Source organism: Semicossyphus pulcher, unplaced genomic scaffold (assembly GCF_022749685.1).
Source record: "Semicossyphus pulcher isolate SPU_LCO1_2020_fin unplaced genomic scaffold, fSemPul1.0.p SCAF_8, whole genome shotgun sequence".
Classification (NCBI taxonomy): Eukaryota; Metazoa; Chordata; class Actinopteri; order Labriformes; family Labridae; genus Semicossyphus; species Semicossyphus pulcher.
In genome coordinates, this window is record NW_027211759.1 from 22,501,544 (window position 1) to 22,529,006 (window position 27,463).

The window sequence follows — 27,463 nt, forward strand, 5'->3', positions numbered from 1 at the left end:
ACAAATAGAGCTGCAATGAATTGCTCATTGAGAAGTTGATTGACACAGCAGCCACAGATTGGCACAGACTGATCAGCAGCCATTTTGATCATTCATATAAGTCATTTTTTTAAGCATATATAGCAAATATTATTCCAGATGACGCGCTTTACGTAGTCTGGTGGAGGTGTCCCAGGGCATGATAGGACTGAGGATGAAAATCGGCGAACTAGCCCTTTAACATTTCATATATAATAATCTGCAGATTAATCAATAATGAAAATAATCATTAGTTGCAGCCCTTGTTTCAAACGTTTCTGTTTCACTCAAGTGATTATTAATTACTGAGAGGCAGTAAAATCCACCAGGATCTGATACTTTCAAACCGTCCAGCAGCAGAGTTTAGGAGGTGTGTTGCTATTTCTGTCACGTAGGAGGCGTCAGAAATAGAATCACATCTTCAGCTAAAGCTTCAGGAACACTTTGAATGCCTGCTAACAGGGTTAATTAAAGGTGCAACGCATCCAATGCATAAAACCTTCTTTTGATTAGAGATGTGTGTGTATGGTGTCTCTGTGTGTGTGTGCTTGTATGTGCAGACTCACCAGGAACACCAGGTTGGTCTGCTGGTACAGCGCTCTGGCTACACTGATCCGTTGTTTCTGTCCACCTGACAGGATGATTCCCTGCACCGGAGGAAACATGTGAGGAAACGTTCACTACAGGGTTTAACTACAGAGAAGAATGAACAACATGATTACATCAGTAAATGCGTGTGGCGCTCGGCCCAAAGGAGATCACGGTTTGTTTCCTTCATTACTGCTGCATGAAGAGATCCAACATGACAGTGCTCCGGCCGAACAAGGTCACACATCAGATCCTGGATGCACAGTAACGATGACAAATGTTGTGCAGCACAGGGAGCCACGGTGGGAAAACAAAGAGAGCACAGAGGAATACAGAGACAATTGTAAATGAGACTTTGATACGGACCCGCTCCCCGATCTCTGTCTGGTCCCCCTGTGGAAGGATGTCGATGTCTGGTTGAAGAGAGCAGGCCTCGATGACGGCTTTGTATCTGTGGGCACAAACAGAGACAGAATACAGATGAGGACAGAGAGCAGCTGCTTGTACTGAACAGAAGGAGGCTATTCCTATCAAGATAGAAAACTCATTTGAATCATACACATCTTATGTAGAACTTGCTGTTATGTATTCATATAAAAGCCACATAGTAGTCTTTGAACAGACCAATGAAGACTCTAGGGAAACATTTTCAGCAGCCTCTGTGGTGCTTGATCAGACTCGCTTCATTAACAGATAGATACAGGCACGGGTAGGCCTGGCTGTGCCATGGCCCACCCACAAGTGACACAGACCCATTAAGAGATTATCAGACTTGGAAAAACTCGCAACTTTGTGGGAAAGAAAACTTGAATATTCTCTGAGATTATAAACCTCAGAAAAGGCAAAATTCATGACAATGTGTCTACAAAGTCTGCATGCTTATTGTGATGTGTTTCTAATGTACAGAGAGCGGGCCATTGTGGAATGAATCCCGACAGGGGGATCGCTAGACACTGATGCGTCAGTGGAGAAAGACACGGTTGTAATACAGTAACAATAATAACTGTTATAAGACACGGCATGCTGGCCATCATGAGTATGCTGTCGTACAGTTACTTGCATGTTTTCTTAACTGTAATGGTCTGGACTGCTGTTGGGCTCCCTGTGAGCGGGCCTATTTTTTCTGAGGCCTATCCAAACACTTCTGCCTACGCCACTGGATACAGAATAAGATTGAGAGAGCTCAGAGACACGCTGGGAACAACTTTCAATCATTAATTTCTGTTCATAACTGAATGGATAGCATGTTAGTCATTTCAATGTACCGTCATGTTTAATGTGAAATGAAGCCAAAACTGATGAACCTTGAACGAAATAGTCCGGATAATTTATCTGATTGTCCAGATCTCTTTGACATTCTGTGAGAACACACATGAGTGCGATGTGAACAGTCGGATATTCTTAGTCTGAGTCAAACACATCACAAAAGTTCATGCATTGATTTATAAAACTACAGTGTTACATGTTTACAGGAGTCTGCAGCCTGGTAGCAGCTCTGCGAGGCTGCACTAAGGCATAATAGAGGTTAGATTTAAATGCTAATGTTAATGCTTACATGCACATAATGAGAATGCTAACATGCTCTCTTTCAGGTATAAAGCTTACCATGTTCATTATCTTTGTTATGTTGTCATTTTATTATAAGGTTAGCCTGCCACGCATGAATTATTTAGCTCACTGGCTAGTAGTAATGTGCTTAAAATCCCCATGACTGACCTCCAAAGTCAGAAATGATTCATCAAAGCAGGTACAGGCAAATGTTCCTCAATAACTTTTGAAATAACTGTGTATTATTTGTTTGTGTTGTGCCCATGATACACACAGAAGCTACTGACTGACACAGCAGCGCATATGAGAGCACAACAGCCTTGACCATTTTTCTTGGAAACACCTGATCCTGCATCTTTAAAGAAAGCTGGTCCCTCTAAATCGGACCAAACAACATGAGGGGAGAGAGAGAGAGAGTTAAATGGTGAGAGGAGACAGAGAGGAGTGGCCGCACAGGTTGGCAAACATGTTTGTAGAAGATCTCCACGGCAACAAATCAAAGCAGTCCATTAGATGTATTTCATAAAAACAGTCCATTAGACCCAGAAAGAGGCCGAACACAACCATAAATGAAAGCTAACGACCTTTCAGGAGGAACATTGGTTGTGAGGAATAAAATTGTGTTTACAATTGTCTTTGAGTTCATATCAATAAAAGACATTGTTTTTGCTGAGAGAGAAACAGAGCTGCACATCTTCAGCCAAGACAAATCCTGGCTCGAGGTGTCTCAGTGTTAAAACTGTTTATTTGGGGAGTTACCAAATGGCATTTTGTAACTGAACTTAATTGTTTGACTTAATCACACATCAGCCTTTAATTAACCGCAGTGGCTTCAGGGAGCAGGAAGGTTATTGGCTTTATTTTGGCTTAACACCCTGGCCTGACAAAACATTGATTTTTTTCTGCTTTAATTAACTCTGAGAGAAACTCCTTTAAAATGACATTCAGACAGCTTGTTGTCTGGCGATTATGGCTGTCACAGTGTCAGCCCTGAAGCACCAAAGTGAATTATAATTAGTAATATGGGCAGACAACTTACACATCGTGATTACTAATGCAAAAATTGAGCATCGGAAGTTGTGTTACAATTGGGGCAAATCCACAAGCTGGACCAGCTCCAGTCCTGTTTTAAGACATATAAAATGTTCTGTTTGCTACTCTCTTCCCTCTCCCTTATCAGAGCTTTGCTTATCATACATGTGCATAATGATTTTAATGTATTTCTGGATGAATTCTATGAAAAAAACGTGTCAAAAATAGTTTGTCTTGTTGAGTCACTCTCGGTGTGAAGCACACCCACGCTGACCTACCCAATAGCAGCGCCTGTGGAGGGCCTCAACAGATATGACCGTCACACCATGAGCTCAGTGCAGGTGTGACGTCTTACCTGGGTTTGATCATGGGCATCTCAAAGGTGATGTTCTCCACCAGCGTCGCATTCAGCAGCCAGGGCTTCTGGGAAGCGTAGGCCACGGCGCCTCTCTTCCTACCAGGGGTTTAAACACATGCAGAAGAGTTAAACAATAATCCAGACTTTACTTCTTAATGATTCTGTTTTTGTACGCGTGTTCAGGTTAAAAACAGGTAAACCTCTGGACCAGAGGGAGGCTAATGATGCAGAACACTGTAGTCCATAAAGACCTGGAGCAGCGATCATTAAAGACTGAGGTGTGTTTGTGAAGTCAATATGAGGCTGAGGTCAATATGTGGGCGAAGGGAATATCTTGTTCTGCAGTATCATCAGTGGATTTCTAGATAAGCAAGAGAAGTGCTGCTCTGCTCTGCTGATAAAGGTGATGCTTCTCCATGGAGACCACCTGGTGTGTCGATCACTGCAGTCAGAGCTCACCTGACGTCTCCGTCACCTGCTGCATCTCTGTCTGTGGGACTGAGAGAAAACATGAAAACATCAGACAGGAGACAAACATGACAAACACACACTCTGACCCACATACTCGTCCTCACATCTATCACTAGCTGTGATCTTATCCTCTCTATAAATAACCCCCTCCCCAATTCGTCTTCCTGTAATTTGCTGATATGGAAATCAGCTTCAGCCCATTTAGACTCTCGACGTGCTCGGCTCTCAGAGGATCTGCTTCCTCAGGCTGAGATTAAAACATCAACATGAGTCACGCCTTATACTGTCGGGTGTTTGTTGTTGCTGTGCGCTGGTATCTTATTTACTCTGGGTATGTCTCTTACTGTAAGAGCCCTACTTGACATAAACACATCATTTATACCTGTACACAATTTGATGAAGTATCCCACAGTCTGATGACACACTATCTGACTTTTATGTGACTTCCAGCTCGAGAGGAGGAAGTACAATTTTTCACAACACTTGATTTCTTACATCTTCATGTTTGCTGATAAATATAAGATCACTTTATTTTTCTGAGAGGTGACTGACAGCAGAGTCTATCCCTGATCCTCATCATGTCACAGAACAAGCACAGGGAGCTTAAAAAGGTTTCAACATTGAGTCACCTTCATGTTAACTGCTGGATCAGTAAAGACTCAAATCACCAGGAAAAAAACAAGACTGTGTTTTAGATTAAATACTATTTGTTGTCCAAATCACTCGACCTTAAGGAGAAAAGACATTGAGGTCAAGGAAAAATAGGAGGCTTTGACTCCACTTACACCAGGTGGATGTCTCTAACATGAGGTCTGCTACAGTGAAACTACAATGCTACAAAGATGAACTACTAAAAGGCTATTTTAGCTACTTTCCCTGGTGTGTTCTTAGCATGCAGGATATACAGTATATTAATGTGGAAAATTGTTATTAATCATCAGTGGTGGGATTCAAACTAGATGAAGGCAAATTTAACCAAAATGAGTCTAACAATGAAAATAGTTCTTGCTCACCATCCTGCCCCCTCATATTTATTGATATATCCCACATAGCATGAGAAACAAAGCAGACCTGGCTCTCTCTTAACTCTCTACATTATAACTAATGTATGAATGGTGCTATTGTATTTAAACTCTGAGCTTTTAAATGACTCTTGTCCACAAATGAAAATTATTTAAAGTAACATGACGTTGTTTATCAGGTGAGTCATTCAGGATGTTTATTGAATGTTAAATTGACAAAACTTTGAAGATCAGTGAGCTGAGGAGTCTTTATTTACTTTGCCCTGATTCCAATATAAACACAAACATTAAGCGATGCTGTCCTATAATGTTATCCAATAGGAAAATCATTCTTTCAATGGGCAACAGAGAGCTAAACATAAATGTTTCATGTTCTCTCACAAACAGGGGCATCAACAACAAGTCAACGACACGTCAACAACAAGTCAACAGAGGTCAAATGATAGTTTGATATACTGTTACCTAATGCAGGGTGTTATGAATTGTTCTGAAGGTTAACAAAATACTATGTTACATGCTACTGTTAGTTAATATTTACAGTAATATGTGTACAAAATCCTGTGAAAGGTAATGATTTGTTTTTTTGCAGTCATTGTTGACAGGAAGTGCTTTTATTTTGAAGTCCCAGGAAATAACCTGTGTAGTTTTAATGTCATGAAGTTGAGGCGACGCTGCTAAATCCGTGCTTAATCCTTTTCCTTTTTAAAACTGTAAATACTGAGCAGCTTCAGTTTGAGCTACACCCCTCTGAAGTCACCACTGAAGCTTCCAAGACACAACACAGGGTGATCTAGATGCTGTGTGTGTGTGTGTGTGTGTAAATGGTAAATGGACTGCACTTATATAGCGCTTTATATATATAAGTATGTAAGTACCACTGGAAGCTGCTTTTACACCACGTCACATTCACACACTGATGGCAGAGGCTGCTACGTAAAGTTGACATGTGACTGTAGCAGTCAGGGATCGAACCACCAACCTTCCGATTGAGAGACGACCGACTCAACCGCTGAGCCTGAGTGTGTATTTGTGTGTGTGAAAAGTTGACTTACAAACACTGATCCATGGTGCGTTCAAATAACATTATTTGTATAATCTAAATCAGTGATAATCATGAACTGTCAACAGAGCTTTATTTATAACAGGGATTCACTGTGTTATCTTTTGTTCATGTGCGGCAGCTGATCAAATGGATTTCCTCTCATCCAGAAAAGTGTTTGACAGCATGTTTGCACTTTGAATATACTCATGTAATGTGAATGTTTTTTAGGCATTTGACTCATATTGACTCTGTAATCAGAACCAGTATCAAGGTGGCACTGATGGATGTGCTCACCTTTCATCTCCCTCTGACTCCAGGTTTGGCAGGCTGCAGAAAACAGAAGAGAAAATATGTTTATTAAAGTGTATGCAACGATGCTGACACACATACAACCATTCACATCCAGCTGACAGCCCTAACTCTAAAACTCATAAAGATCTGATGGGCTGTTTGGGGCTCTGCACATGCTCAGTAGAAGCAGAGGTGTATTTTTAGGTTCGACATGCTGACACCTCTCTGGGTCGCCCTGAGAAGGTGACTCTGATCACGTGTGGGCACAGCCAGAGAGTTTACAGTCGAAGCCATTAGAGCAGCTGTTAGGAAGTGAACCGGTGACTGTAATTTAAGAAGCTCCGACATCTCACACACACACACACACACACACACACACGTATGTAAACCACTGTGACTGTGACTGTGTAAAATAAGAAGTCAGCAGGACTCTATTTAGGAGGTGTTAAGCTCAACTTAAAACCTCAAACAGCAACAGAGAGTTTGTAAAAACCAAACAAAAACGTGGATTTGAATTAAAAGTACATATTTGTGTGTAGCGATGTACATTTATACATTTATTTTCATTTATTTATGATTCAAATTTGTTAGTTTTCCCAAAATCCTGAGTGTTGAGTTTACAGACGGCGGCTGAATTTTACCCCTTCAGAAAACGCCCTCGTCACCTAATGACACTTGAAAGACACTGAAGCCTGAATGGACAGCTGATTGTCTTTACCCTGCAATGGTCATAAAAACAGAGTAATCATGTCGGAACTGATGGCTAACAGCTTTTATCTCTGACTGAACCGCCGAGGGCTACTACACGTCAACGAGCACCCTCAAGTCCTCAAGGTCGTGTTGGAGAAGAATTCACAAGAGATTCACACAAAACAAGACTCAAGAATGACCATCAAAGGAACTTTCCCTTTGATTAACTAAACATGCATCATTTAAACTCCCCTAATGATGACGGGGAGTAATGGAGCATGCTCACTTTGATGACCACGCCTGGTAATGACTGAAGATGCTTCCTTTTCTGTCAACAAACGCTCATTTAATCGTTCTTCTCTTCACTCATGTGTCGTGTTTTTTAGTTTGTTGACTTAAAACCAGCAACAAACATTAAACTTGATTGACCCCTGCAGTAACATCCATCCATCCATTATCTATCCAGCTTATCCTGTCGCGGGGGGAGCCTATCCCAGCTGTCATTGAGAGCGAGGCGGGGAACATCCTGGACTGGTCGGCAGACAATCACAGGGATGACACAAATTAATTGCTAGTCACCAATGAACCTAATGAGCATGTCTTTGGACTGTGGGAGGAAGACGGGGACCCGGAGGGACCCCACGCATGCACAACCTCACACATAACAACCTCCTAGCTGTGAGGCAACAGAGCTAACCACTGCACCACCGTGCAGCCCCTGCAGTAACATGACTAACTTGCAGTTAGGCCTAACTATTCAACTGCAATCTCAGAACCCTGTAGCCAGCGCTTATTCATATGAGCAAGAAAGGATATCCGGCAAAGACTTCCTTTTCCTCGCGCTGCCAATGTTTACATTTTGACTGCCATTTTAAAGGAGCAATTCTCCCCTGGAAAAAGCCACTGTCAGTCAAAGCTGGTGTTCTCTGTAATCGATGGAAGCAATAATATTTGAAATTGATGCCACAGCTGTGGAGAAAGTCGTACAAACAGCTCGTGGTTTCGCCCATTCTACATTCCTACAACACCCAGCGCGCATTACGCCCCTCCCTCTGAAAGGAACATCCCAGCGAGTGACGCTTGAGTGAAATACTACCGTTTTCTCTGCAGGCAATGGCTCAGAGCGGTACAGAATCTGAAATACGATGACAATATACCAGTGGATCGTCTAAAAAATCTTCAGGTCTGCAGGCTACATTTCAAACCTGACGATTTTGAACGAGACATGACAGAGGCGGGCGTCCTAGATTGAGGAAGTGTAGTTTAGCAAGCTCCCTGACCTCTGTATGGTGGCGCGTTTTATGTAGTCTGGCGGAGGTTTTCCAGGGCCCATTGGAGAAGCGGATAGCATCCTCCAAAGGCACAGAGAGAAATTGCATTTTTTTTCTCTACCATAATGGCATCAGCTCCACATAATAGCATGATAGGACTGAGGTTGAAAATCTACAAACTGGCCCTTTCAGGCTTGAAAATGTAGCTGGAGTTGAGAGACAATGTCGATGTCGATTGTTAGCTGCACTCATATGTAGATCTATGTCTGTTTATAGAGATTATTAAAAAGCTAAACTGACGTCACATGACAGCTGACTCTCAATGCTCCCCACAATTTACTAAATACATTGTACTGCATACAACCAATGCCTGCAGAAACACCAGTGGACAATACTACACCGACTACAAACAGAAATCAGAAGACACCATAAATCTTTTATTCTGTATTCACATGCAGATATCTGTTTATAGAGAGTACTTTGATTGAGTGATGCTTTGGGTCACAACCTTGCAATGCTGCTCAGTTTTGAGACTCTGGATTTTAATGCGCACAAGATATCAAACATGAAGCACCTCACCTGCGGTCAAGATACAAATAATCACAGAGTAACAATCTTATAAATCCTTCAAACCTGCTCCACATAAGATAAATGAAAGTGACAGACACGATCTGAATCAGGCTGGATGGAAACCTGTCTGATGGGGGCCGGATGCATCTACCAGAGCATATAAAAGATGAGCTCACAGATTACTCAGGTTATCAGGCTATGAAAATTAAAGATTGAAAAGTCATAGTTGATCTTGGAGCCATGAGGAGACCGAACATTCGACCTTTTACTGATTTGAGCAACATTCAAGATGACTTAGACGAGAAGTCCATACAGTGCTCAGAAAACAGTAAAAGTCCAGTTTTAAAAGACTCTTGGAGTGTTTTGTCACGTAACCAAAATAGATCTAATGACTTGTTAATGTAAACACATGCAGCATGGCGAGCTCAGGCAGAGGACATCAGTTGACTCTCACAGCCACCAATTACATTCAACAGACTCGTCTTCATAAATCTGATGAGCATGCAGCGCTCTCTTCTGATTAGTCACGCAGTTTACTCCCAACAGACAGACTCTGCTCTCATTTATCCAACGCTGCCTTTTGCTCTTTGTGGTTTTCTTATCTCTGTGATTTGTATCTGCTCCGTTTTGTTCTGCTCCGAGTCTGTTGCACACCCTATGTTTCAGAACTGTTGTGGGAAAAGCAGGACAAACATTGTTCGTGATAAAAATTCTTCTCTATGTGCAGCGTTAAACCTTTCAGGGTGAAACACAGCTCAAGAACAACAACAACAACAACAACTTGACTTGCTTGCTGAGAGGCTTTGGAGCCTGGCAGGGTGCAGCCAGGGACACATCACATCAAGGGAAACTAACCTTTGTTGACCAGTTGGAAGGATTCAGTTTCAGCTGAGCTTTTTCTCTGCTCTTCGTGATCCACACTGGGTTTACTTTCGCTGAAACGTACACTTGGCTACCTTTATTGTGCAGCGAGATCAGGACTTTCTCAGAGAGAAGCTACAGGCTCTGTTAGCATGCTGTCTTAAACACTCAACACAAACCCACTGGAGCAGAAAAATGATTCAGTGCAGCAGTCCACACAAATAATCCTAACAGCTACGAGATGTACTGAACCGTCCACACGTCACATTTAACTGAGCAGAACTATGAACCTTATTCTCAGAGACGCTAATTATTTCAACCAATGATTCAGTGAGCGTGTTATTGATGCGCAGAACGACAAGAACGTTACATTACATTCATTTAAGGCAGTGATTTCCAACCAGGCGGTAAACCTGCTTTTTCACCTCCTTTATGCTAGTTTAGCTCTTTTTTTCAGAGCTATTGGGCTTGTCCGACGTCATCTTCGGGGTCCCAAAAAATGTGTTCTTTACTCACTTAAAAAGCCTGAAATCACAGGGCACAAATTTAGCTCCGCAGTTAAATCGTCCAATATGCAGAGGCTACTGTCCTGGGTTAGACTCCCACCCTCGGCCCCTTGTTACATGTCATCCCCCACTCTCTCTTCCCCTGTTTCCGACACTATGCGCGGTACTCTCTCTAAATAAACGCATAATACGCAAAAAAAGGTCTGGCATCACTGATTTTGTAAACCCTTTTTTTGATAAGTGCATTTAAAGGCGTAATTTGATGGTAAATATGAGCATGGCGGAGGAGTTGGCCTCTTGCCTGCAGCTGCAGCACGTGTGACGGGACGTTCCTCCAGCTGTGTTTGACTGATTGTGTGTCAGTGGTGCATGAAAGGATCCTCACGTCCCTCCATGCTGTATTAGCCATAAAAAAACTAAAGCTGCAGTCTCAGCTCTATTTCACTGACCTACAAATCCATCTATGATGAATTGCCGTGTCACAGCGAGAGGTCTGATTCTGATGCTCATTGCATCGCGCTGTCAAGGACGTAAAATTTATCACTGCAGGATAAATAAATAAGAGCCCCCGACCGTCCCTGACAGACTAATCGCCTGAGAGGTTTATAAAGAGGAGGACTGACCAGAGAGGTTCAAATTAGCCTTTGACCTCTGGAGTGAATTGCTTTTTAAGAAAGATACAGTAGATGGGTTTTCCTGAGGGCACATGGATCATGCTGCTGGTAACTAAATGATGGGGAGGTGATGTACTGATGACTGCTGGATAGACTCTGTTATGTTAATGAAACCTGCCCTTCCCTGTGACGGAGCATCATTTTATCCGGGCTCAGGAGACACTTAATCAAATTAAATACCTTATAACTAGCACAGACAATAGTCAAGTGTCACCCCTCTGTGCTCGTCTAACAACTTCATGTTTTCACTGAGGATTGTGTTTACTTTTCATTACCCCGTTCAGATCTGTTCAAACTCCTGACTTTAAAGTGGCATAGCCCGTATTTTAGTCTCTTTAACTGCTGAGGTAATAAGCATCTTATTCATTTATATCAGTGTTTTAATCATTAAGAGAAGAGTGAATGTGTGACTCACCTGTTCCAGGTGACTGTTCCTGATACTCTCTGCATCTCTCCCAGCGCTGCCAGCAACAGAGACGACTTCCCACAGCCCACCTGGCCCACGATCATGGTCAGCTTAGCTGAGGGGTTTGATGAGAGACGAACACACGGTAATAAACCAGGAGGGAATGATAGAGGAGTATATAAGGATAGGAACCGACTAGGAAGATTGTGTATCGCGCTGTCTGCCGCTCACCAAAAGGAATCTTGATGTCGACATTAGAAAGTGTCGGTGGGCCATCGGTCCAGGTGAAATATCCGCTGCTTATCTGAGGGAAACATGACACAGACTCAGCCAGAGGTTCAGCACTAGATACTGATTAGATCATTCTGTAAACTGCAGAGGGGCAGTGAGGCAATAATCACTTTATGCAGGGGAAGGAGGAAACTGATGCTTTTTATTTGCAGCCAAGATTCATGACTCACAGCCGAATCAGTGCAGAGAGAAATTCTCTGTAAATCTAATCAACAGCTTCCTGGGTATGAAGAACAAATGTTTCAGTGCCCCTCCAAGGCAATATTGAAACTGCTGTTCACCATCTTATTTTTGTTAAAAAGGGCGACTGTAGCTCAGAGGTAGAGTGGGTCGCCCTCTAATCAGAAGGGCCGCGGTTCGATCGTTAGCTCCTCCAGTCTACATGTAGAAGTTTCCTGCAAGATACTGAACGCAAACCTAAAGGTGTCGTCATCCGGTATGAATGTGTGCGAGTGTATTCAATGATGATGGACCTTGCATGGCACTGTCATTAGTAGTGTAAAGAGCCTTAAATGGTCAGAACACCAGAAAGGCGCCATATTAGTGCAGGCCATTTTACTATTTTAAATGTGATCATTGGACTCCTGTGTGATTTAATGAAGCCGTGTTTGTGATGATGAAACTTTGATCAGAAGACTTTGAGGCAGTGTTCATGATATTTATATTTTATAAGAAAATATACCCAGTATTCTCTATGTTTTTCAGGTTAGGTTTGTATCTATCACCCCTTCTTCCACTTCCCTTTTCTCTTTCATTGATGAACTATCTTTTTTTTTTACCAACAGGCTTGCATATCCAAGGAGAATGATCGTCCCACTCAACTGCTTACTGTAACTCAACAAAAGCGTGCAAACCACTGCTGACAGTAACTCTGATGAAGACCTATTATTGAAGGCTTTTTAATCCTACATAAGTGCCTTGGATTGTATTTGAAGGACAGTTGCAGTTAACAGTTTTGATTGAGTTCAGTTTTCACTCATACAAGGATCCCTTCACAGATGAAATAAACACAGTATAAACTGGACATAATGACATGAAGATGTTGTTAAATAGGTCTGTCTGTTCTTAAGGTTTAAGAGTTTTGGCTGTGAAAGAGAATTTCCCAACTGGGGACAATAGAGTCTAAGTCTGACGCCTCCCCTGTGACCAGGACTGTGATGCTTTTAATTTGCTGTCTTTAAACATCACAGAAACATCCATCCATCCTTCATCTACACTGCATTTCTTGTTCAGGGTCATGGGGGGGCTGGAGCCAATCCCAGCTGTCACTGGGTACCCTGGACTGATTGCCAGTCAATCACAGGGCTGACACACAGAGACAGAGTGTCTCTACACCTTCAGGCACTTTAGAGTCACCAATGAACCTAACGAGCATGTCTTTGGACTGTGGGAGGAAGCTGGAGTACCTGGAGGGAACCCACACATGCTCGGGGAGAACATGCAAACTGCACACTTGGAACTCTGAACCTTCCAGCTGTGAGGCGACAGCGCTAATCACTGCACCACCATAATTGTTTCATATTCATTTTAAATCCATTGACTGTAATTACACCGTTTACCTGAAGCTCATTTCACAGCCATTTAACTCAGTGCTTTTCTTAATTGTTTATTAATTACTGGAATAGTTTACCGTGATGCTGAATCAATAGCTCACATCTTTATGATGAACCAGAACCAACTTTTCTGCTCATCATTGCCCTGCTGTTGCTTAAGATGTTCACTTCCAGATAATGCAGGCCTCATGCGCTGCATCTTGTCACTGACAGGGCCAGATGGTATCTATAGCAGCCTGGTATTAACACAGTCTATCCTCTCATCTCTCTCACCTTGATACAGATGTCTTGGTCCATGTCCTGGCATCCGTCGCCCTCATGGCCCCTCTGTGAGCCGTAGTTATTCCAGTCGTCCTTCGGGGGGCGCTTCCGGTTCACCACCTTCAGGGGCTGCGGGTGTCGGGATAAAGAGGAGGAGGAGGATGAAGGGAAAGGTTTAGAGGATGGCTGGAAGGAGGGTTGTATAACATCAAGCACAGAGGACAGAGGGGTGAGCGGTGATATTCACAGGAAGGCGAGGACAAGAAGAGAGGAAGACACGACATCCACAGCAGAGTGAGACAGCCTGGACACACCAGCGAGGGAGACAGTAGGAAACAAACATTGTCGACTTTGTCTACATGTGTTTGAATGAACTCACCACAGCCTGGTATCTGTTCTGGTTGTGATTGCTGGAGCCAGAGGTTAACATCGCTCTGGGCTCCTGTTCATCTCCGATCTCGTCACTTGAGAAAAACTCGCTGAGCTTCTGAACACTGCAGATTAAAAACAAATACTATTAAATATGTATAATATATCAAGTACACAGTAACTTAACTGGAACAAAAGACAATTAGCTCACTTTCATTCGATGAAAAAGAGTGGAAAATCTATGAAAGAAGAGTGGGCTCTGTCCTCACACATGCTCACATATCTCTACATCTCTGAATTAAATTACTTATCTTCTATTTTCCCACCAAAATATGAATTGTTTCCCAGACATCTAAATCTAATCTGTGCTAAACCTGTGAAAACTTCTCAACTTGAACAATTTTCGTTCAGTTTGCTCGTTTGTGAATCAATGTGTCTCACGGTTTCAGATATTTAGGGGGGAACTCACTAAGAATAACTTGCAGCCGCTGATAGCACCATAGCGCATCATTTGCCCCTGTTATCTGCTCCGTCTCAAGGTCCGATTCCCAAAGCAAACTGCCCTAATGATACTCAAGCGCAAAGACACCCATAAAGTTTTGGAGATCGGTGCAGTTTGCTCGTTTTGCGTCTGATTGCGGAGAGAAGCTGTCTGCGCCTCCACTCTCTGCTGCACGGTTGACCGCACACTGACGGAGCTCAACTCCACAGATCGATGATGAGCAGGGAGAGGACATCTGTTTATTGTAAAGTCCAGACTCGACAGGTGTTTACTAGTTTCACTGTCTGTAACGCAGCTTCATTTTGTTAAACGAGCGCACAACAGCAGCTCGTCCAGATAATAATCCCCGTCATGCGTAACCACTCCACTCAAAGTGTGCCAGTGTGCAGGGGTTGATGCATATATGCTGCAACAGTGACATCAGCATGAACGTCATTGGAGCATCATGAAATGAGAATGACTCTGAAACATCAAAGGTTCTCAGTTTGGAGGAAGAATAACTCTGAAGCTTCGGCAACAACAGCTCTAAAAATGAAACCACTCAAATATATATGTTTAAACTTCCACAGTGACTTTATATTCCTCTATAAAGAGACATGGTGTGAAGATAAACTGACAAGCTGAATCCACACTGTTTTCTTCTGCTTGTGTCTGACAAAGTGTGTCAGATCACTCAGTCCAGAAATAGACACCTGAAAGGATCACACGCAGCTTTCACATGCGAGAAAGAAAAGATATTCAGGTTCACATGAGGTGCTTACAGCAGCACAGTTTTAAAGGCTGGCCCCCTCAAAGCCTGTGTAAAATATGTGATGTGTAATCTAACGCAATCCTGCAGCAGTTTCATCACCTCCACTCATCACTCTCCTCCCCTGTGATCATTTTCAGGAGGTGAAGCCAGAGATGAGGAAACTGACAAACCCTCCAAAAACAGTGTTTACAAAGGATCTCTGCTTCAAAGGCTTCATGAAACATCCTCAGATTACAGATTAAATCAATCTGAGCAGAAAATGAAGATATACTTCATTTTGTTAATAATCAGGGTGTAAAGATTTTGCATCAACAGTCATAACCTTCAACATAACAGCCTGGTTTGGGTCCCTGTCTAACATCCACCACAATCCACTGACCAAAGTCATAACGATGAGCAGAGAAATAAACAGACCAGAGAAGGAAACACTGATCAGCATAACAGAAGGAGCCTCAGACACCACACACACACACACACACACACACACACACACAAAGCCAATACAGTCACCTCCCCTCAGGCCTGAGATACACATCACTCACCTTCAGGACAACGAGAGACACGTCAAGGTTTGTGCCCACATCCACCAGACTCATGAACAGTTTACAGTCACTATCTATCACTGAATGAGGTAACACAATGGTGATGAAAGCCTTTGCATCTGAAGTATTATGGACTGGGTGTCTGTGGCGACTTTTGTGTAAAAAATCACAAGCAGCGCCCAGTTAGTGACGCGTTTTCTATCATTCAGCAGTGGTTGGTCTGCCAGAGAGGGTAGGCGGAGCTAAGCAGCTGCTTTTCCGGTCTCTGCAGGTGTTGCGAGTAAACAGTAATCTACTATGGCTGAACAAACAAAGAAAAGATGGATGACTACAGATACAACTTCAAAAATAAGTGAAAACCAAAAGAAAAAGAAACAAACTCTACGCTCAGATGAAGGCAAACAGTCTAAAAAGGAAAGCGACCGTCAGCGAGGAAAATCAAGAGCCAACCGTGGACGTCACACGTTTAACACTGTCTGAATATCTGGGAAGTGTGCTCCCGCAATTATTGTTTATCGCCATATTGTGCCGCCAAAGAGAACGAAACTGAGCTCTTCCAGATTACCACTTTAAGCAGCTCACTTGTGATCCTGAGCACTCCTCTTTTAATGCAAGTTGTTGTGATTTTCAACCCAAAGTGCATAAAGATATCCTGTGCAGTAGAGCACACCTCACTGCTTGCTTTTATCCTAATGGCCCAACATTGATTTGTGCAGCTACATCGCCTTCATCAGTCTGTATAATAAGCAAAGCAGTCGCATTCAGACGCATGGCAGGTTTGGGAGACAGAGACTTTAGAAGAGAGATCTGTATCTCTGCAGCAAGATAATCACAACAGATGTCTTGACTTCTAAACTAATTGTGAAGCTAATTCGTGAAATATTTACAGTGTGTCGGAGTCACAGACTCAAACCACAGAAAGAATCAGTAACTTTAATAAAGGCTGATCCCTCTACTGCAGGAAAAGGTCAAGTGTTTCATTTACAAATGTTGTTTAAACTGGCAGCAGTGTTTCTGTTGTTTCTCCTTTCGCCTTCTACATGACTATTTTCAGACACTCCCCAACCAATAAACACTCAACAAGCAGTGTTTGTTCATTAAGCCTTAGATAAAGAGACGGATTTAAAGACCTGCATAAAGATCACATGTATCTGCACTTGACTCTAAAACTGTCGTTTTGTTCTCACCTCACGAGAGCCTTGACTGTGGAGCGCACCACGCTGGAGAGCAGGAAGAGGGGGGTGACCAGGATGTGAAACAGGGACAGAGAGGCAAAGGCCACAGCTGGGGACAGATCAGCGTCCTCAGAGATGTGAACGTGAACCACAAACGTCTGCAGGAGGAGAGGAAGGACAGAGATGGATTTAGATCCTGTGAACGGGTAAGTTTTCATTAGCTGATTTTTCAAGGTAAGACCACATTAAAGACAAACATAAGCCTCTCTAGCTGTCAGCATCAAGTTTCACTATCAAGCTATGTTAAAATCAAATCTAAGATGAATCGTTTGTCAACATCTGTCGTTTATAATTGTCTCTCTTCTTGGTATCTTGAGTCTACAACCATGAAGGACTTCTATATATATATACAGGCAGGATTTAGTGCGCTGCTGTCAGAGAGCTCCCCTCTGTGTCACTGTGACACTGTGTCTCTGACATCTTACAGTCAGACAGCCTGTCTCTGTCTCTGCTCTGTCTCTGTCTCTGTCTCTGTCTCTGCTCCGTCTCTGTCTCTGTCTCTGTCTCTGCTCTGTCTCTGTCTCTGTCTCTGCTCTGTCTCTGTCTCTGTCTCTGTCTCTGTCGTTACACAAGGACAGCAGGATGCATCTGCTGGTTCTGTATATAGCTGGACAACCCCTGTAAGCACACTTATCTAAGGCAGTGCTCCTTCACATTCAGGTGAGTTAATGATAGAGCTGAAATGTAAACCCACCGTCAGTACAGCTGCGATGGGAATGGCTGCATTCATGAAAACTGGAAGAAAAAAAGAGACGCAAGAAGATTAAAAGACATTTACAAACTTTAGCAGCGAAAATGAACAAAAAGTGGAGAATTTTTTTTTCCACAAAAGCAGTTTATTCATTGAAACAATTATCTTTAAAACCTCAAAAATGTGGTGTTCTTTCTTCGTTTCATTTAAAATGAATGATTGTTTGAAGAGTGTAATTTACTGGAGAACAATGAGGATTATATTTCTGTTTAATTTAGGGAATATTGCTTGCTATTTAAGGTGATTGATTCTTGCATTTCCCTTCTGTGAATGTGTTGCCGTCCTGTGCAGCTTCCGAGTCATGTGACCAATAGACAGGAAGTGAGAGTTTTATTGTGAAGTATGCGTGTGTGCGTGTGTGCCTGCCTGCCTGCAATGGTTACAGAGCCGACTAAACGCGTAAAACATTGTCATGTCGTTGCTGTGTGGTTATGATAATAATTAAGTCTGGAGAAAGATAAGAAATTAAGAAGACTAAATACAGCCCATTACAGTTTGGTTATGTAAATGAATAAAAAACATTGATTAATTGATAAAACCTTTTTCCAAAACCATTTAGACTCCAGACTACACGGCTGCACGCCTGTCGTTTGAGTCTTTTCAGCACATTTGTTGCCCGTCATCTTCTTCTCTGTCCATAGTTTACAGTGATTCTACATTGTTAACTTTGCTTTGAATCAGTACATACAAAGCATCATGAAATATATATAAATATTATCCATAAGATCTTTACTGCAATGACAGTGTTTCCTCAGCACTGTGTTCAAAGGGAAAACATCTCGGTTTCAATTATTGCAGTTAAAGTATCTTGCTCACTCTTTATAAAACAACAGTTATGGATTATAGATTGTTCACAGGTCGATTACATTGACTGGAGCCATGACGACTGGAGCCACTGTTCATCTGAGAGTGTAAAAGAAGATAAGGAGGACAATCTGTAGAAAACAAACAATACTGAGAGGCCATAATGTGCAGTGTGTCTTGTGTATAATTATCCATGTGAGCTGTCCCTTAAAGATTACTTATCTTTACATCCACTGATTCTTATCCTAATGTGTTGACTCAAAGATGTTGTCTGTACTTTAAGTGATGCTGTACAAATCATGTGACTTCTTGTGAATGCTAACAGAAGAAACATTTTATCTATTACAAATGTCAGAGAGTAGAGTTGAGCGTGTGCAGAGGAAACAGAGCGTCTTACTGGATATGGACGTGTACAGAGCGAAGGCCTGCAGGCTGGTGAGCTCTTTGCCCCTCGTCTCCTCCACACTGTCACAGAAGATGTTCTCCCAGGCGTACAGCTTCAGCAGCTTGATGCCCCGCAGCAGCTCGTTGGTCTTCTTTAGACGTTCACTGGAGTATTCCTGAGGAGGAGAGGGAGACCTCGATTACACGACTGCAATCTGACACATCGAGGAACGAATAACTATATGAGAAGTAGCCAGAGGGCGACATTAGTGTTATCATAACCTTTACTTCCTGTGTTCAATTTACAATACAAATATAACCCATCAAAACAGCTTGTTTTTCTCGGGTATAAAATCATGCTCCACAGTATTAAGAACATCATTACATTACGTCTGGCTTTATTGAATGTATCAGTCACATGGAGCAGAGAGGCTTGAGGGTAGATGACTGTGTCACTGAAAACATTTGGTTATTTCTTCTGTTAGTAGAAAACATTGTATTGCCAAAGTGTGTGTGTGTGTGTGTGTGTGTGTGTGTGTGTGTGTCGGTGTGTGTGTGCGTGTGTGTGTGTGTGTGTGCTGGAGAGAGAGGGCAATGATTCAACCCCAGCATTATGTCCACTTCATTTACCTGGTGTGTGGACAAACCAGTGTTGACCAACTCTGTTTGCAAAGTGCTGCATGATCCCTTTGAAACACGGACAGCGTACAGCCCGTTCACATGCAGGAAACTGTTTATTTTGACTTGTTATAAGGTTGTTTGTAACCAGGAACTCTGGTAAAAACCAGCCACTGCTTTTGGTCGCTCTGTGATGCACTAGATTAATAGGTTTCTAATTCAATCAATCCATCCATTATTTAAACCGCTTATCCTGTTCAGGGTCGCGGGGGGCTAAAGCATATCCCAGCTGTCATTGGGCGAGAGGCATGGTACTGATTATCAGTCAATCACAGGGCTGACACATAGAGACAGACAACCTTTCTTGCTCACATTCACACCTACACACAATTTAGAGTCACCAGTGAACCTACGTGTCTGAAGCACTTCGAGCAGCTCTGAGAGGCTGCAAAGTAAACCAAAGTATTGGACATATTGAAGTTTTGACCTAGGGGTATTGATCGACAAAACGTCACTTGAACTCACACAGATGTTCTTGGTGTCTGCAGCAAATTGCCTGCTATTCCATCAAATTGAAATTTCACCCTGAAGCACAAATGTCAACTTCACTGTGGACCTAGAGGGAAAGAGTAGTAGGTTTCTCCCTCTGGAGAACATAAATTGTGATCGTTGTTGAAATATTGAAGCCTTGACCAAAAGACACTGACATCCACAGAGGTCAAGCAAATACGCCGTTGGGAAGACTTGCACATAGAGGACAAAAAAAGTAGTCCTGACCAGGGTCTGGATCTATAATAATTCTATTTCATACCTTGAACGGCTGCACAGACAGGGACAAAAAAATCGACTGTACACCGTGCAGAGCAGATTTTCAAACAGGGACTGAAACATTTGCACTGTTGCACTCTCTGCACACTCCTCTGCACTCCTCTGTGCAGCCCTGCAACGTATGAAAAAGAAAAATTTGAAACCAGACCCCCTGTGAGTTCTCCCTCACTGTATTTTTCTGTAACTTTGTCTTTGACTACAGCACCAGAGAAGACAAACAAAGACTGTTTTTGATGCACAGCTCAACCCTTGAGAACCACACCTATGATGGCTACACAAACAGCTCTGTGCATCTCTGTAAAAATACTCACCAGAGTGCTTTTCTGTGTTTGGGACAGCTTGGTGGCCACAAAGTATTGTACAGGAGCTAACACGGCGATGACGGTCGCTCCAATCAAGGCACTGATTCCCAGGAGGTAGTAGAGCAGGATCACTCCCACAATTATCTGAGAGACAAAGACAGAGAAACACAGGAGGATGTTCACCTTGAGGGGAGACAAATAGGGAACAAAAGACTTTCAAAGAGGCAGTCATCAATTACATACCGCTCGCAGACGAACCGTATTACCACAGAGTATTGCTTTGTAGGAAGCTGTGACCTTGAGCATAATGAGGGCGCGTACATGCTGTTACACACAGCTTTATTTTCTGACACCTACTATGAACAAAGGCTCAACTGGACATACACGTTGACATTCATAAAAAAGCAGCATCTTTCTCCTCCAGCATCGGTCAGTAGGTTTACCAATGAGCTAGGATTAATCACGCTGATAAAAACAATATTAAAAAAGAGCTTTTTTCTTCCTCCACATACAGCGACTCTCTCTCTCCTGGATAACAACAGAGATGAGTCATGTTTCCAACCTGTCCTTGGCTCCTCGTCAGCCACCAACCGTCTTTGGCATCGCACTGAAAGCGGCATGCCAGGATCACATATCCCCGTGACACACAGAAGCAGACGGAGATGAATGTGGCATTTCACACTCACACACCGTCTCCTTCATCTGTCACAGATAATGTGTGTCGCTGGGGACCAGGTGGATAATGGGTAAAACAGTTCCTTTGTAATAACTCTATAAAAAGACTTTAAACAGTGGATGTCTCTCAGGTGTGAGTCATTTGTGACGGCAGCATGTGGCAAAGCGAGGGCAACATGCAGTTGTGGAGCCACCAACCCCCACGCAGTGTTTGTCGTCTTCTCACGAGAATCACACCTGATTTAAGAGTGTGATGTTCAAACGCCTCAAGCATCAGACAGCAGCATACAGTAGCATCCCTCTCTCCTGTTCAGCAGACGGATTCTTTGCTGAGTCTTTCCCTCAGCTCTTCAGATGAAATGAAGAAGAAATATGTACAAATTGATAGTTTAGCATGAATGTAAGCATGCTAACATTCGCTTATAAGCACTAACCACAAAGAACCGCTGATGGGAACGTTGTTACTTTTATGGATATTTGATCTCTCTTTACAGGCAGGGACGTGGATTTTAGGGATGGCAAGTGTTCTGGTTTCCGTTTGCACTACGTTTGTAGTTCGAGTAATATTGACCAATCACGTATCAGCAGGCTGCGGCGTGTGCAGGAAAAAAAGTATGTGTGGAGAGCAAAAGCAGGCGAAGCGTAATCATCCCGGCTCCCAACAGCGTCATCTGACAACGACTTAGCTTCTTATTAATCTATATCAACAGAAATCTGCATGCTAACAGCTAACAACCTGCTCTAGATCTAAGCTCTAGATTCAACTTGAGATAAATTCCTTGATGCTGTGTCACGAAAGCCGTTGAGCGTTCACAATTCCCAACTTTCTCGAATGCATCAGAAATGATCGATCCGACCTCCACTCAACAAACGAGCATTTTTAAAAGTAGTTTTCTTCTCCTCTTGACGACCGACCTGACAAAGCTGCATTTTTACTTTTTACTAATCTGCATCATGTTGAAATTTCGGCAAAGGTAAGACTCATTAATTAAAATAAATCACAAGAAAAACGATTTATTTTTCTTTAAACAATGTAGCACGCGGAAAAGGAAGTCTTGACTGGAGGTCGTTAATCACTAACCGCTGACAAAACCGGACATGCCCGACATGTTCACCATTGTCCCCAGAAGCTACAGTATATCGTTGTCAGACTATACTTGGACTTGGACTATATTCATTAAACAATCCTGTTGATGGTGCAAGAGAAAAAGTCAGTACTTGCATCGTGCCGTGGTTTTCTGCACATGGTTTTAGCCTTTTCAGATGTTGAAATATTTTACAGGTTAAGTAAAAGCTTTGATCTGCTGGGGACGTTTTATAAAACACAAAGGGGTTGTCAAAGTAACTTAATTTTATCCTGTAGAGAACAAGAACATAACAATCATGATTATCCATCCAATAGCTGTAATTAGTCTGGCCTGAAGTGTGGAACCGACAAGGCTTATTCTTATTTCCTTTAGAGTCAAACCAGTAGCACGGCTTAAGATACAGGCGCCACAATCCTTTTTCTACATAGATACACTTTTCTTCTGGTGACTATGTTACATTAAAATATTTCATTAAGAAGCCTCAAACCCTTTATTTCCAGATTAACTGCAGCAGCTTTGAGTTTAATGAACATTAAAACTGACAAGCTTATGAGAGAGAGCACTGAGAGATAAAGTAACTGGCAGCTAATGTCTTCTGAGCCTCTGATAAATAAAAGACCTTTACACAGCAGACATGTTTGGTTGATACAGCAGGAAAGCTAAAGGTGGAATTATAAACATTAGAAACAACTGTGTCATTTAGATGAGCTAGTTTCAGGGTCCAGGTATCCTGTAGCTGGCTGACTGTCACGGCTTAATGGGACTGAGCCACGGTATTTAAATTAGTTTCATCTGTGTTTATCCAGCTATGACAAATCATGTCTACCATGACAAAACAACTATCAACTGACTTCACTAATGAAGACGTTTATGCATGAAAGCATTTTGGGATTCATAGTTTAATAAAAGCTGAAACGAGGACGAGAAACCAGAGAAACATTTGAGATCACTCGTAAACTTCAAAAGGTCCAGGGACACGTCCCGTCAGGCCCGGAGGCAGTAAAGGTTTTACTCATAGGATCGATTTAACAGTTCGGGGCAGACAGGTGGATACTGACGGAGAATACTAATGCAGCACAGACCTCAGAGGAAGCTGCAGCAGGTTTAAGATGCTGCTGAAGGACGTTTCTGTCATGTTTTTATGACAGTTTGTATCAATACTTTTCCTGTATTTTGGTGGATTTAAAAAAACTTTTTTGCTTCCACCCCCCCTACATGACTTTGCAGGAAAACAGAGAACTCGAAAAAAGTTCCGTTAAAGTACATGACATATATTAAGTTTGTAAAATGTTGTGCTCAAAAAACTTTAATTTTAAATTATAATCTCGAAGATTTTCATGTAAATAAATGTCTGTTAAGCCGCTGTCTATCGCCGAATGAGGTAGCACAATGGTGATTGAGCCTATGGCCCACTGACTTTGCATCTGCAGTATTACAGACTGGGTGTCTGTGGCAACTTTCGCGGAAAAAATCACAAGCGTCGCCCAGTTAGTGACATGTTTTCCATCAGCCAGCAGTGGTTGGTCTGTCAGAGAGGGTAGGCGGAGCTAAGTGGCTGCTTTTCCGGTCTCTGCAAGTGTTGTGAGTAAACAGTAATCTACTATGGCTGGACAAACAAAGAAAAGATCGATGACTACAGATACAACTTGTGAAGTGAAAATCCAAAGAAAAAGAAACAAATTTGACGCTCAGATGAAGCAAACAGTCTAAAAAGGAAAGCGACCATCAGCGAGGAAAATCAAGAGTTACAACCGGAGCCAACCGTGGACGTCACACATGCAGCACTGTCTGGATATCTGGGAAGTGTGCTCCTGCAATTACCGTTCATCACCACTGGTGTCGCCAGAGAGAATGAAACTGAGGAGAGGAGAAAAGTGGGGGAGAATAGCACATCCAAATATGCAGTGCTCTATGCCTTTAAACTGTGTTTGAAAATTGGTATCACTGAAAGAACAACACTGCAAGATTACCATGGCTTCCTTATGAGATATATACTGTATAACAAGACAAGGTCAAAACCTAGTATGTGGCTGACCGCATCAGGTCAATGTGCGCTTTTGTGGGCAATGTGTTACAAGGACTGTCCTTATGAGGCCGATGACAACGTGTTTGAAAGCAGGTGCGCTCTGCAGACGTAGGTGAGGACAGCGGACGAGCAGTGGAGGAGCAGCCCTGCCTACTCCCCGAACAAAGTATCCAGAGCAGTATAAACAGAGAGTCGCGTCAGTGGAGGTTCAATATGCTCCATGATCCACCATTGCGATGTCACGACTCTCTCTCTCTACGGCTCTGAAAGTACCGTCAGTCAGTCACTCAGTCAGTCAGTCAGTCACATACAGACCCATGTGTAGGGCTGACCCCGGCGGTCAGCCAATACATAAACAGTATTCAGTACATTATGTAGTTTAAGCATTCAAACATTATATTCTTCAGAACAGCGCTTCCTAAAGAGATGATACGATGCTTTCCTACTCACATTAAACAAGGTCCCAACACAGGACAGAGGCTAAAATAAAGATTGTTAAAAATGCTTTAAGAACATTTTAACAGTGCTGGCTTTACACTCTGAAAAGATCACAGGCTTTATAATAACATGTCCTTTTAAGTCTTGTTGTCAGTTACTATTCAAGGATTCAAGGATCGTTCTCTTCTCATTCGTCGTTGTTGCTCTTTCATCACAGCTTTTGATGTTGCTTTGAGTTGTGAAAGCTACGTATATCTTCTCCCCAAAGCTTTGATGTCCATGCACCTCCACTGGCATGTAGCATACATTAGTGAACAATATGAAGCAGCAGGTTAACATAAACATGGCCATGTGTGTAACTGTTACTACTATATCCAGCTAAATTGTTTTCACATTTGATATGGAGGAAGCGTTTGAGCCCAGAGGGACGAAGACAGGAACAGCAGGTTAATATGATGAGAGGATTTTCTTGAGTCGAGCAGCAGGAGAGAGAGGGAGAAAGACTTCCTCCTGAGGACTTTATGGTGAATGACTAACAACATTGATGCACAGCGTTGTGTGTCATGAATTCTATGATCCACTTATAGGACAACAGCAGAGAGCAGGAAGGTCACAGGCTTTCGATCGACTGCACACATGAAGCTCCTCTACCTCCCACAGGAGCTGTAACACCTGACGCTCCGTTTCAGCCTTCACATCTCTGTTTATGTTTCACCCCTGATTGAAAGGCAGCGAAATGGCAACGTGTCCATGACATGAATTGAAAGGCAGTGTGATTCATATTTGTGTTAAGGGATCATGTTGTTGCTATGTAGCTTTTACATTTAGCTTCTGTAGCAGCTATGTGTACGTTGACAGCAGAGAAAACACATGGGGACTGCAGAGCTGTTCATGTTTTCTCCACCAGCTGTTGAGAGTGAGGACTACATTAAAGCAGGTAAAAACAGACTTCTCTTATTCCCTCCTTTTCAGAAACACTTTAAACAAAGTCATCTCTACTGCAAACCATCTGCTCACTGAGTCTTCCACTTACTACAGGAGAGGAGAGGACCCGATGTGACTACATGACGGTAGTTTTCCAGTGAGCTAGTTATCTGGAACTCTTGTTATATAACACTAAAATCAAGACTTCGCTCTATTTCACAGAGTTAGTAAAAGAATGAAATGTTACTTTGGGGAATAAAGTAAAAGCACGATACAGCCTGATCCTGTATGATTCATCCATCTAGTGTTGCAGAGCTGCTACCAGTGGGTCAAATCTGACACTGAACTATAAATCAAGAACCTCAGGTGTACATATCCACAGCAGGACTTCCTTTAAACTCATGCATCAACAATAAATATGTCCTTAAACTAAATAGAGGATAAAGGCATGTGTTTTACCTGTACTGGCATGGCCCACAGGTTCGGACAGAGGAAGAAGAACCACATCAGCTGGTTGGTATCTATGGCAACCAGGTTGCAGATCTGAGCGACAGTCAGCTCGCCCATGGACATGTTGGAGGTGCACAGGCGCATGATCTTGTTGTAGATTTTTGTCTGAAGGGAGATGGAGACACAATCAAACTATCAAACAAACAGTTTTGACAAAAGTTCACATGTCAAATACATTTTGAGTTTGAGTCATTTTGTTTGCTGTTGTCACTCTGATCTTCGTTCAAGTGGTTATTTGTCTTTTATTGCACGGCTGTTTTGAATGCTTGATTCTGATTGTTTAATTCTGGCATTCCAAGATCTGCTATTACTCCATAACAGACCGTTGTTATGAAGAACAGACCGTTGCTAAGGATGCTGCTCAAATCAGGAGGACTAACTGTAATCATATCAATCCGCTGAAAGAAGTCTGGTAAATTTGACATTGGGCTGTTTACAGTGGGAGAAAAAGAAAATAAACGAAAACAGCAGAGAGAAAGCAATAGAGGTTAAAAGACGCAAAAACTATTGGCAACGACAGAGAGATCTACAAAACTGAAGACGGCACATGAAGTAAAGATTGAACAGAACACAGTACGGGATATGGAGGTGTTTAAAGACGGTGAATTGAAAAGAAAATGTCAAGAGTGACGAGACAGAAAACCTCAATCAAGTGCTGCGCTTATTCCTGAGGCGCACCGTGTCTTACTGAACAATATGTATATAATGTGAGTAAAAACAGCAAGCTTAGCGCATTTTAATGTGAGTAATATCAGCTTGGTTAGCTCAGCTTAAGACGGCTACAGAGTTAACCGTTGCCCATCAGGTTAGCAGTTAACTCCCTTCCATTCCACGATAACAACCTGCTCATTATACATTATCCCTTACATAAAAGCTTGTTTTTAGTCATAACATACACAGCCCTTAGCATTGTACCAGATAAGCTTGATGATGAAGTAAAGGTGTGTCTGAACATGATTGATAACCCCCCCATGCTGTGCCCTGAAGCTGATTGACAGGAGCAGTTTCTTAAGATTATGACATTTAATTTACATTTTCACACGTGCTCGATCATCATGCAAGCTGAGGCTGCAGACTGCTGAAAGTTGCATTTTGTTTTGTCAGTTCGTAATGTTTGTCAGCTAACTCTTCTTAGCTGGCCACATTGTCTTAGCTGTAAAATTAGGATTGTCAGTTTGTAGTAGTAGTTTAGTTAATATTAAAACAACACATGAGGAAACAAGCAGACAGCTGTATGAATCCGGACATTTTTCAAAAAGGTGT

At 42.4% G+C, this 27,463-nt stretch overlaps 1 protein-coding gene across 3 annotated transcripts in view; it reads right to left on the minus strand.

Moving 5' to 3' along the window:
• The window catches only part of abcc8 (ATP-binding cassette, sub-family C (CFTR/MRP), member 8), a 63,848-nt gene that overhangs the window by 17,248 nt on the left and 19,137 nt on the right, over positions 1-27,463 (minus strand). For 2 of the 3 annotated variants that reach the window (XM_069685690.1, XM_069685689.1), the window contains exons 9-22: positions 26,150-26,305; positions 20,549-20,683; positions 18,805-18,967; positions 17,547-17,587; positions 16,805-16,950; positions 13,833-13,947; positions 13,466-13,639; positions 11,580-11,652; positions 11,358-11,463; positions 6,374-6,406; positions 4,004-4,042; positions 3,542-3,640; positions 973-1,057; positions 585-665 (exon numbers count right to left, since the gene is read on the minus strand). In XM_069685690.1, the coding sequence (XP_069541791.1) occupies positions 585-665; positions 973-1,057; positions 3,542-3,640; positions 4,004-4,042; positions 6,374-6,406; positions 11,358-11,463; positions 11,580-11,652; positions 13,466-13,639; positions 13,833-13,947; positions 16,805-16,950; positions 17,547-17,587; positions 18,805-18,967; positions 20,549-20,683; positions 26,150-26,305 (1,446 nt within the window). The remainder of the gene's footprint in view (positions 1-584; positions 666-972; positions 1,058-3,541; positions 3,641-4,003; positions 4,043-6,373; positions 6,407-11,357; positions 11,464-11,579; positions 11,653-13,465; positions 13,640-13,832; positions 13,948-16,804; positions 16,951-17,546; positions 17,588-18,804; positions 18,968-20,548; positions 20,684-26,149; positions 26,306-27,463) is intronic. The other variant, XM_069685691.1, reaches the window with a different exon arrangement.